This window comes from Spermophilus citellus, assembly GCF_964194105.1.
Source record: "Spermophilus citellus genome assembly, chromosome: 7".
Taxonomy (NCBI): domain Eukaryota; kingdom Metazoa; phylum Chordata; class Mammalia; order Rodentia; family Sciuridae; genus Spermophilus; species Spermophilus citellus.
The window spans coordinates 110,089,909-110,102,364 of NC_138188.1; the positions used below are offsets into that span (position 1 = coordinate 110,089,909).

At 33.0% G+C, this 12,456-nt stretch overlaps 1 protein-coding gene across 11 annotated transcripts in view; it reads right to left on the minus strand.

The window, feature by feature from the left end:
* LRCH3 (leucine rich repeats and calponin homology domain containing 3) overlaps window positions 1-12,456 on the minus strand; it is a 131,107-nt gene that overhangs the window by 63,184 nt on the left and 55,467 nt on the right. For all 11 annotated transcript variants that reach the window (XM_081301276.1, XM_081301270.1, XM_081301274.1 and 8 more), the window contains exons 2-6: window positions 12,079-12,223; window positions 10,286-10,412; window positions 6,998-7,103; window positions 3,560-3,696; window positions 2,171-2,280 (exon numbers count right to left, since the gene is read on the minus strand). In XM_081301276.1, the coding sequence (XP_081157402.1) occupies window positions 2,171-2,280; window positions 3,560-3,696; window positions 6,998-7,103; window positions 10,286-10,412; window positions 12,079-12,223 (625 nt within the window). The remainder of the gene's footprint in view (window positions 1-2,170; window positions 2,281-3,559; window positions 3,697-6,997; window positions 7,104-10,285; window positions 10,413-12,078; window positions 12,224-12,456) is intronic.

The following is a 12,456-nucleotide window of genomic DNA, read 5'->3' on the forward strand; positions in this document are numbered from 1 at the left end:
GTCCTTGTTTATCCATTTTGATTAACTTTGGTTTGAAGTCTATTTTATTTGATACAAGTATGACACCCCTGCTTGCTTCCGAGGTCCATATGAGTGGTATGATTTTTCCCAACCTTTCACCTTCAGTCTGTGTATATCTTTTCCTATCAGATGAGTCTCCTGTAGGCAGCATATTGTGGGATCTTTTTTTAATCCAGTCTACTAGTCTACGCTTTTTGATTGGTGCATTTAAGCCATTAACATTTAGGATTACTATTGAGATATGGTTTGTACTTCCAGCCATATTAGGTTATTTATGTTACTTAACATGATTTGTTTTTCCTCTTTGATTAGTTTTTCCTTTACTATACTACCTCCCGCTATTGGTTTTCATTGTTATTTTTATTTCCTCTTCTTGTAATGTTTTGCCAAGGATGTTTTGAAGAGCTGGTTTTCTAGCTGCAAATTCTTTTAAGTTTTGTTTATTGTGGAAGATTTTTATTTCATTTTCAATCATGAAGCTTAATTTCGCTGGATACACGATTCTTGGTTGGAACCCATTTTCTTTCAGTGTTTGAAATATGTTGTTCCAGGATCTTCTAGCTTTCAGAGTCTGTGTTGAAAGATCAGCCATTATCCTGATTGGTTTACCCCTAAATGTAATCTGCTTCCTCTCTCTTGTGGCTTTTAAGATTCTCTCCTTATTCTGTATATTGGGCATCTTCATTATTATGTGTCTTGGTGTGGATCTCTTATGATTTTGTACATTCAGCGTTCTGTAGGCTTCTAGTATTTGGATTTTTGTTCATTCTTTAAGTCTGGGAAGTTTTCTAGTATTATTTCATTGAACAGATTGCTCATTCCTTTGGTTTGGACCTCTATACCCTCTTGTATCCCAATAACTCTTAAGTTTGGTCTCTTTATGTTATCCCATATTTCTTGGATGTTCTGCTCATGATTTCTTAACATTCTCGCTGAGCTGTCTATGTTCTTTTCAAGTTGAAAAACTTTGTCTTCGTTGTCTGATGTTCTATCTTCTAAGTGTTCTACTCTGCTGGTAATACTCTCATTTGAGTTTTTAATTTGGTTTATTGTTTCTTGCATTTCTAGGATTTCTGTTTTTTTGTTTTTTTTGTTTTTTTAATATCCTCTATCTCCCTGTAGAGTTGATCTTTTGCTTCTTGGATTTGTTTATGTAATTCATTGTCAAAGTGATCTTTCATTGTCTGATTTTGCTGTCTAATGTCTTCCTCGAGACTCCAGATCATCTGAAGCATGTATATCCTGAACTCTTTATCTGACATTTCATCAGATATTACCTCTTCTAATGTTGAATTGACCTGCATTGTTTGTGTTCCTTTCTTTCCTTGTCTTTTCATACTGCTCATGTTTCTTTCTAGCTTTGTGAAACTGTTGTGTTAATGGTTTTCCCCTTATATATTTATATTGTTCTTGTATAGCTCCAAAATCCCTCTTTTGTGGAGAAAGACAATGTTAACAGTTCCCAATATCAACAGTACTGTGTTTTTTTTTAATGTGTCTACTTTTAAAAATTGTTTTCTTCTTAATTTTTGTGCTTGTTAATTAATCTTGTTTTAGAAACCAAATGGAAATTTGTTAATCTGTTTTAGATTAGGATACTGTGTAAGATCATTAGGGCTGCGTTCTTTTTTTTAATATTTATTTTTTTGTTGTAGTTGGACACAATAGCTTTATTTTATTTATTTTTATGGGTTGCTGAGGATCAAACCCAGGGCCTCACATGTGCTAGGTGAGTGCTCTACCGCTGAGCCACAACCCCAGCTTGTTATCAGCAGAGCTAAGGTTAGTTAGAAGTCATTCAGACCAGTCAGGGTCTGAGAATATTCAGTATTCCTCCCCTGAGAATACTGGTAATGTCTGAAGACACACTAGGAGGGTGCCATTGGCACCTACTTGGCAGAGGCCAAGAATGCTGCTAAATGTCTTATAATGTAGAATAACAAATAATTATCTGATCTAAAATGTCAATAATGCTTTAGAACTACACTTTGTCAGATCTAAATAGTCAATTTTATTTATAATACAACATTCTGAGAATAGAAGTGTTAAAGCAGGTTATTTCTTAGGCAAATATTCAGGCAAATTTAAGGATCTAGTTTAATTTATTCCCTGTATAATGGAATATGATAAAAGAAGAGAACATACTTACCAGGAGCCAAAACCCAAGGGTCTCCTATCATAATCTGGCAGATCTGGAGCAAGCTTACCAGCTTGTATGTTCAGGAATTTAAATATGTGGATTTTGCCTTTTATACATATCTAAATAAAATAAAATATAAGTGTGACAAAATTATTATTGAACACATTATTATATATGTTCTTTTTATAATCATAACCGGATTTTTATGTAATGTAAATTGGGATTAGAAGGCATTTCTACAAAGTTTGTAGCACAATATTAAAGAACTAATTATACTATTTGGTTCATTATTTGTTATTTTAGGTATTTTACTAGTAAATATAGGCTTTTGTCTTTTGGTTACCAGTAACTTTCAGTTACGCAGAAATAACTTATGATTATAAGCATTGTTAAAACACCAAGTAAATTTATCACACTAAGTTACATATAGTCAGGAATTTTAAGACTTCTCTCCAATAAATTATATTGACAACTTTTGATTTTAGGAATCCAAAAATTATGTACAATTGTGGTTTTGATCCTACTTTCTATAAGACTAAAATGACAAAATAGTAAAGTTATATATATATTTTTTGTGACCTGTCCCAGAATTCAAAACAACTTGTTTAAGCTGATGAAACTCTTCTATACTTATAAGGTTTTTATACTACGTTTTTACAGATGCCATAAAGAGTACTTTAAGCTTGTGTAAAATCATCAATAAATTCCAGAGTTAAAAAAAAAAATACTGTGAAAACTAGGGGTTGGCCAACATTTTTATAGATTGTAGGATAACTACGATCTATGTGAAAAGCTACTTTATAACTAAATAGTTTCATTTAAGTCCCTGAGAAAGAAATGAACAAACTAGTTAGATGGGGAACTTAAGAGTTTGGAAAATAGGAAGATGAAACAAAAACAATGGTCAAAAGAACACATTGATACATCTTTAATTTGGAAAGCTTTTTTTGTGTCTAATATTTATGTTCTCTATATCCAAGTTTTGCTAGGAGAAAACAGAGAAATTTCATATTTTATTAGAAAAAGAATTTTAGGGGGCTGGGGTTGTGGCTCAGTGGCAGAACACTGCCTAGAACATATGAAGCACTGGGTTCGATCCTCAGCACCAAGTTAAAAAATAAATAATAAAATAAAGGTATTGTGTCCATCAACAACTAAAATATACATAAATATAAATGCATATAATTTTAGAAGAATTCCTCAACTTAAAAAATGCCAAACTGGGGAAAGAAAAACCATTTGTGAAAACATCACCTATCTTCCATCCCACTTATTCAAGGTTTCTAAAGAATATATATGTATATGCATTTATTTTAAGAAAATAACAGAAAGATAAATGCATATAAATTTAATTCTTTTGTCAAAACATGTATATAACATATTTTAACTAAGGTTTACCTGTGCAGGAGGTGACTGCAGTGGATTGTTATCTAGGGTGATCACTTGTAGGTGCCTAAGATTCCGATAACAAACAGGGATTGCTATAATTTTATTGCATGAGAAGTCTAACCGTATCAAAGGTAACTCTGCCAGCTCTGCAAAAGATAAAATGGAAATGAACAATTAATGATATTTTAAGTCTACATAATTTTTTTACAAGCACTTTTAATTAAATAACAATGGATTTAACATAGGTATTTACCTCCATTCTTGGTGACTAACTGATAAAGCAAAGTGATGTAAAATAAAATCTAGTTATCTATAGGTAGGAATACTAATAAAAATCAAGCAGTTTGACCTGATACAGAATTACAGAAATTCCCAGAAACTGGAGGCCCTGATACAAAAAAAAGTTGAGAAAAACAAAAGGAGTAGATGACAAGTCTATATAAAAATGTAATTAGATGCCTAGGTCCCCAGTTCCACCTCACACAGTTGGAGCACTACTCTTTTCCAATCCTACAGAAGTCAGCCAGTTAATTCTCTAGTGAAATTGAATCAAAGCTCTGAACTCAGGGACCTCAGGTACAATGGGAAATCAGATGAGATGCCAATTGAAAATGGAGGAGTGAAAGACTATACAATCAATGGCAATTCCATAGCACATTCCACCCCACCCCACTCTATCCCCAACTCTTGTAGGCCAGTAGATAGAAATACATACACTAATATACAAGAAATAGAACATCTTTCCTAAAGAAGCTATACAATGCCTTATAAAAGGCCTTTAGACACTGTCAAGGCATTTCCCCTAATAAAAACACCCAGCTTGCTGCTTAATTACCCTTCTGCAGTTTACACCTCATAGAATCAGCACTTTTAGTTGGCTGTACATAGACAACATATGATCCACAGACATTTAGAGAAGCCAATGACACGTAAGAAAGAAATCAAAACCAACTAACCCACCAAAAAAAAAAAAAAAAAAAAAAAAAAGGAACTTCAAAGAAACAAGTAATTTTAGAGGAAGCAGAAGAAAATTTTGAAAATTTAGAATTAATATCCTTAATTTCAGAGAGTGAGAATACTGAACCACTAAAACACAAAAGAGATTTTTTGGCGGGGAGAAAAATCACAATAACAAGACTTGTTAGAAATGAAAAATATGTCAGAAATTAAAAATTCAGAATAAATTTCTGAAAGCAAATATCCAAGAATAGGCCAGGTACAGTGGCACACACCTATAATCTAAACTACTCAGGAGGCTAAGGCAAGAGGATCAAGTTTGAGGCTAATCTGGGCAACTTAGCAAGACCCTGCCTCAAAATAAAAAAATTAAAAAAGGGCTCCGGATGTAGCACAGTGAATAGAGCACCATTGTGTTCAATCCCTGTGTCCCCTGCCCCCAACATCCCCCAAATCTAGGAATGGTTGGAACTATTTTACAGGGTAACACAAAAGGACAAAAAAGGGAACAATGAAAAAGACAAGAAAAATCAAAGGCTCAATCAAAGAGGTCTAACATTCAATTCCAAAAAAATGAACAGACACCAAAAGAGAGAAAATTACCAAAAAGAGAAAGAAGCAAATTTTTCAAAATAAGGCCTAGAGTACCTCAAGTATCTAGCATGGTGAGTGAAAACAACTCATACTATGGCACATCATCAAAAAGTTCAGAGCAGCAGGGGGGAAAAAAAAAGGAAAGATCTTAAAATCTTTCAGAGAGAAATATTTGGTCACAAAGGATTGGAATTAGAATTAGAAGTATTTTCAAAAATCAATTTTTAACACTGGAGGCTAAAAAAAAAAAAAAAAAAAGGCTTAAAAGTCCTAAGAGCAAACAGCCTAGAATCTATAATCTAATAAATTATCAATCAAGGGGAGTAGGGATGATGTTTTGATTTAAAATTAATTTTAATTTTTACTAAATAAACTATTACATCATTCAAAAAATATTTAAAAACTTAGTGGCATTCCTTAAAACTCCCCACACTCTAGTTTCCATGGCCAGAGCATCTACCTTCATTAAACCTATTTGACTTTTTCCACTGTTGTTTGCTCACTTTTTTTTTGGGGGGGGGTGGATCAGGGATTGAATCAGGGGTACTTAACCACTAAGCCACATCCCTAGCCCCCGCTTTTTTAACATTTTATTTAGAAACAAGGGTCTTGCTGAGTTGCTTAGGGCCTTGCTATTTTGCTGAGGCTGACTTTGAACTTGAGATTCTCCTGCCTCAGCCTCCCAAGCTGCTGGGATTACAGGTTGAACCATTGCACCTGACTTGCGGACATATTCTAAATAGTACACTTTAAGCTAATGCTGGTTTGTCAACTTTAACAACTATGTCAACTTCTGTTATGATAAATCAGGTTTTTATTTTCTTATAGTATCACCATATCATAACCTTTATTTTCCTCCTTCTGTCTTTCCAGTATCATCTTGTTACCACTTTTGATTAAAAGTGTTTATTCAGGGGCTGGGGTTATGGTTCAGTGGTAGAGTGCTCACCTAGCATGCATGAGGCAGTGGGTTCGATCCTCAGGACTACATAAATGAAAAACAAAGATATTGTTTCCACCTAAAACTAAAAAATAAAAATTTAAAAAAATGTTTATTCGGATTTATATTACTATAATATATAAATATTATTCCTTCCAGTTTAAGTGATACGCTCTGATTTCATTTCCTTCCTTCCTTCCTTCCTTCCTTCCTTCCTTCCTTCCTTCCTTCCTTCCTTCCTTCCTTCCTTCCTTCCTTCCTTCCTTCCTTCCTTCCTTCCTTCCTTCCTTCCTTCCTTCCTTCCTTCCTTCCTTCCTTCCTTCCTTCCTTCTTTCTTTCTTTCTTTCTTTCTTTTGGTGGTGCAAGGGATTTAACCCAGGGCCTTGTGCATCTGAGACAAGCACTCTACCAACTGAGCTATGTCCCCAGCCTTCATTTTCTTTCTTGTATATTTTGTTCTTGTTTTCTAGGGTTAATAAAAATGATTATTTTAAAAAAAATTTGTTTAATTTTTTAAAATGTATCCATGGCTAATTCCACCCTTTTTATCCAGCAGCCTTCTTTGTCAAATGCATCAGATTTTTCTATCACTTTGTTTTCCTGTATATCTTCCCCACTAAGACCTTTTTCTCTCTTCTTATCTGAGCTGGTGGTTCTCTAAGTGGTGCTACCCCTGCCTATTTTCTTCTGGGTTGAATACTCTTTGGATTTCAGATCTTCCTTTTCTTAGTTTACTCTGTTTTGCTGAAGGACATCTTTTAGTTGTCTTGTGCCCATCATTCAGAGATCGTGCGCGTGTGTGTGTGTATGTGTGTGTGTGTTTTCCTGGGGACTGAACCCAGGGCCTTGTGCATGTGAGGCAAGCTCTCCACCAACTGAGCTATATCTCCAGCCCATCAAGATCTTAAAAATAAAAAGATGAATAATAATAAAACAATTGTTTCACAGATTCTTACCTTCAGGCAAACGTACTAAGTGATTTCTTCTCACATTAAGGTCTCTCAAGGCCTCCAGATTACCAATCTGGGAAGGTATAGTTTGAATTTCATTGCAGCTCACATCCTATTTCAAAAGGGAACAAAGTAATCATTGTTCTAATAGTAAACTTACCTGTTTTAAACTATCTCTACAATGAGATTAGATAAAATAATACCTAGGGTTCTTCTCAGTTATAAAAAAATTATGATTCTCTGTTAAAGAATAATTCCATAATTTGTGCTCACATTTAATTTTAAAAACTTATGAGCCATAAATATTTCTCAAGAATATAGTTAATTAGATGACTTAAAATATGACTAGAAGGGCTAGGATATCAGATCAAATGAAAACACTGATAAAAAGGTAAATATAAAAAAAGTATAAAAATAACTATTTTATTATATATTATTCTAATAAATTAAAATAAAAAATTAAATGATAAAATTATTTGAAAGAAAAAACTCCATTTTCAAAACATCAGTTTCAACTCTTTGAAAATGTAAAAATACACAGAAGATTTCAAATTATCAAATTGGATGTGGATAAAAAATGAAATACACATAACTCAAAGGTTATGGAAAAACAAGCTGTTTTATTAGCATACGATCAATCCAATTCCAATATATGTTAGGTAGGCCTCTTTTTATTTTTTTGTGATAATAAGGATTGAATTCAGGGATACTTTACCACTAACTTACATCCCAAGTCCTTTTTTTTAAAAAAAATTATTTTTTAGTTGTAGTTGGACACAATATCTTTATTTTGTTTATTTATTTTTATATGGTACTGAGGATTGAACTCAGGGCCTCACACGTGCTAGGCGAGAGCTCTATCACTGGGCTACAATCCCAGCCACCAAGTCTTTTATATATATATATATATATATATATATATATATATATATATATATATATATATATTTGTTTTGATACATCAGGGTCTAATCTCATTAAATTGCCAAGACTGGCCTCAAAATTACAGTCCTTCCCTCCTGAGTAGTGGGATTACAGGCATTCTGGTATTTTGGTAACAGTTTTATTACAATGGTTCTGAAAAGAGGCTACCCATAGGTTCTAAGATTAATAAATTCAGAATTTCATAATTCTGAGATCAGCCAGAATAATTCGTTAACCCATAATCATGTATTATAGCAAGAAACTATCTAGGTTGATAAAAAGCTCCAAGCTGCACATTATCACTTAAAATTCTTCCAATATATAAGGAAAAGAAAATAATACATTTACTGTTTAGAGAATCAGACTACTGCCGGGCTTGGTAGCTCACTATTGTAATCCCAGCAACTCAGAGGCTGAGACAAGAGGATCACAAGTTTGAGACCAGCCTCAGAAACTTATAGCAAGGTCCTAAGCAAGACCCTGTCTCAAAATAAAAAGGGCTGGGAAACAGCTCAGAGGTAAAGCACCTCTGGATTCAATCCCTGGTTCAAAAAAGAGAAAGAGAAAGGAAGGGAAAGATGGGAAGGACAGGAAGGAAGGAAAGGAAGGGAAGGGAGGAAGAAAGGAAAGAAAAAAAGAAAGAAATAAAATCAGATTTACCCAAAACTTCATTAAGCTCAAACATTATTTGTTAATGTCCCCAAAATACTCTTAGAGAAAACAATGCAATTTTCACTTTTCCTATGAATTAATGACTAAAGTAGAATCCGAAGCTAGACTTTTAAATCTAATGCTATAGGCAACAAGTGTCAAGAAAACTGGGCCTCAGCCAAAAGTTTATAGCAATACATAATATATCCCTAAGGAGGGAATATGAATATATATGTGTATATGTAGAATATATATATTCCAAAAGACAGAAGTTTAGTTCCATTTTTAAATGAAGGGGAAAAAAGAGGCAACATGGATGTTGCAAAAAGAACATCCATTGGGAGTCAGGGGCTTTAGGGTTACTAATTCTTAGGACTCAAAGTATCAAATAACCTTTTTTGTAGAAAACTAAAAGCAGCTTCTGAAACCTATCTATCTTTGGAGTATTTAGGACTGACAAATCCACTTGAAAAAGAGTGATCTAATCTGTCTAATTAGATTTATGTTGCGTGTATTTTTTTTGTTTACAATAACTCTCTTTGTTAATAAACCAGCATGGAACAATACACCTAAATCCCAGTGAACATGTTTGTATTGAACCATTTCAGAAATATTAAACATGGGCTTTAGTGTTAAGTTAGGAATGGTTTCAAATTCTACTTTTGTTATGTAACCTTGAACAAGTTACTAACCTGAGTGCTAGTTTCCTCAGCTATAAAATGAAGAAAATTTTAGTACCAGCTTATAGTATTATTGTGGTATAATTACTCCAAAATGAGAAAAGTCTTATTCTTTTTATTTATTTATTTATTTTTAGTTATAGGTAGACACAATGTCTTTATTTTACTTTATGTGATGCTGAGGATGGAATTCAGTGTGTCATGCATGCTAGGCGAGCATTCTACCACTGAGCCACAACTCCAGCCCAAGAAAAGTCTCATTCTTGTATTTGAACATAAATACACAAGAGATGCTTTCTTATAATTTACAAGGAGGGTAGGTAAAGTTCAAGTAAAAGTCTTAGAAAATATGAGGCAACAACAAAGCCCAACATTATGTATAAATATAATGCATCCAGGGGCTGGGGATGTGGCTCAAGCGGTAGCGCGCTCGCCTCGCATGCGTGCGGCCCGGGTTCGATCCTCAGCACCACATACCAACAAAGATGTTGTGTCCGCCGAGAACTAAAAAAAAAATATTAAAAATTCTCTCTCTCTCTCTCTCTCCTCTCTCACTCTCTCTTTAAAAAAAAATAATGCATCCATAAAAAATATGGAAAAATATAGGGCAGTAAAATGTACTGTAGAGTTTGAGATAGTATGTGTGTATGTGTGTGGGGGGGCTGACTTTTGAAGTGCCCACTCCCATAAAGGGGCTAACAGAAAATTAGAATATTGATTGTATTAATAAAATTTAATTTGAAAAACCAACTACATTATTATCTTATATTTCAAAAATTTAATAACAAATCATTTAACACTGGTTAGAACATAATTCTAAAGACATTTTCCCATTTTGTGTGGGCCTATTTGACTTATATTTTCAGTTCTTTTTTAATTCAGCTTCAAGAAGTTGAGTTACTACTCATTCAGCCAAGCTTCAATACCAAAGTGGAAAATAGCTGAAAATACATATTAATAGTAGATCTTTACCACGTATAAGAGTATAATATGACTACAAAGACACACCGGATGAGCAAAAAATGAAATATTAACTTACAAGTTCTGTCAAATGTCTGAGATGTCCAATTTCTTCTGGAAGTGATACCAATTTGTTATTACTAGCAATTAAAACTTTCAATGGTAAATTACACAAGTGTACTGGCAATGTTGACAGTTGGTTCCGACTAAATGGGTAAGTAGAAAAAGAGGAGTCAGAGCCTACCACTGAGGAAAAAAATTCCATCTTTCTTATTCTAGACTCAAATATAAGTCTTACAGGGAACAAACAGGATATTAGATTTCAGTTCTAGCTTTCATTTTGCCAGGTATCATCTTTGTAATTTTAGGCACAGCACTGAACTTATAACTGTATCTTATGAGTCCTCATGGATAATTAAAGATTTAATATTTTCCTAACTATCTTACAGGGCTCTTACACAATAAAACTCTTTTATAAAGAATGAATGCTATATGACCATGACATTATAATTTTATTAAAGTAATATTTACATAAGATCATCCTTTCTTTTTCCTCCCGAAGATACAGAAACAAAATTATTTGTATTCTACTTCACTCATCATTACAATATTATAACCAAATGTACAAAAATGATTCAAATATTGCTCTATGGAAAACAAGTGATAGACTGTGATTTCATATGATATACCAAATAAATTATAGGAAAGGAATCTTTATTTATACAAAATCAGAAAAATTGTATCTTAAAGTAAAATAACAAAACACATATGTAGATTTAACTTCTTAATCCTTAATATCAATTCCCTCTCCATTTTCAAGATGTAACTAATGTAGATCATGAGGCCATGAGGCTTGAAAATGTTTTTTTTTTTTTTTAAACTGGGGATTGGACCCAGGGGTGCTTAACCATGGGCCACATCCTCAGCCCTTTTTTGTATTTTATTTAGAGACAGGGTCTCGCTGAGTTGGTTAGAGCCTCATTAAGTTGCTGAGGCTGGCTTTAAACTCATGATTCTTCTGCTTCAGGCTCCTGAACTGTTGGGATTACAGGCATGCACCACCATGCCCAGCACTAAAACTTTTTAATCCAATAATAATTCCACTCTTAGACACTTATCTTAAGGAAAGAGAAAAATAAAATTTACATACAAACTTCTCTAGTAGTGTTACTTTTATTGTGGTAAAAAACTGGGAGAAACTAAATATCTGGGAGGAAAATGGACTTTTAAAAGCAGATAAACTATGCAACAAAATGATTATCTATAAAAATATTTTTAAAGGGTATTTTATGATAAGAGGAAAGAAAACACATTTTAAAAATTGACTAAATCCTGGAAAAACAGAAAGCGAAGATCAATTATAATTATATAACTTAAGATACAATATTTTGTTGAATTTCCTTTGTGCTTCCTTACATTTATATATTTTCAGTTGTTTTATATTGAATTTTTTTTAAAAAAGTCATTGTAAGATGTGAAGAAATAAGAGATGAGTTGAATAAATGCATTTACACATTCAAAAGTTAATACACAAAAATTCATGGTCACAAGAACCAAGTGAAGGAATTTCAGATCTACTATTTTTGTTTGAGGAAACTACTTTAAAAATGTAATTGGAGAACCACTGCTACAAGCCTGTTAGACTAATGGCTAGTAGGGTGTGTTAATGATTGTAAAGCCAAAGATAAGCAGAGACACTAGAAGAACACAGGATATACTGTTGATTTATCCTAAGAACATGTACAGAAACTGCCAATACAAACAGATACTGTAAATGTCTGTAAACAGTTTAGTGAAAGAGATGAGAAAATTAGAAAGACCTTATAAAACCAAGTTAAACAAACAAACAAAAAAAGAAAAAAATATGCTTACCTAATATTTAAGAATGTTAGGGCCTGCAGGTTTAGAATCGCCTCTGGGATATACCGAATACAATTTTGATATAAGTTGAGATTTTCAAGAGAAACAAAGTGACATGCTTCTATAGGAATTTCTGAGAGGCGGTTTCGTGACAGGTCTGAAAGAAAAGTTATTTTTTCAATAAATTTTTACTGAAATGTTAAACTAATATGCAGGCTTTGTAATTATTTGAATTCTCCAGTGTTCCTATTGTGAAGACTGGTTCGACATAAAGTTAAAACATCAACTGACTCAGTAAACCGTTTAAATACACACCTTTGAATCTATTGCTGGGAAATGTTGATTTCTTTTTGAGTTTCCATATACACTAAAAAATAAAACCACTATTCA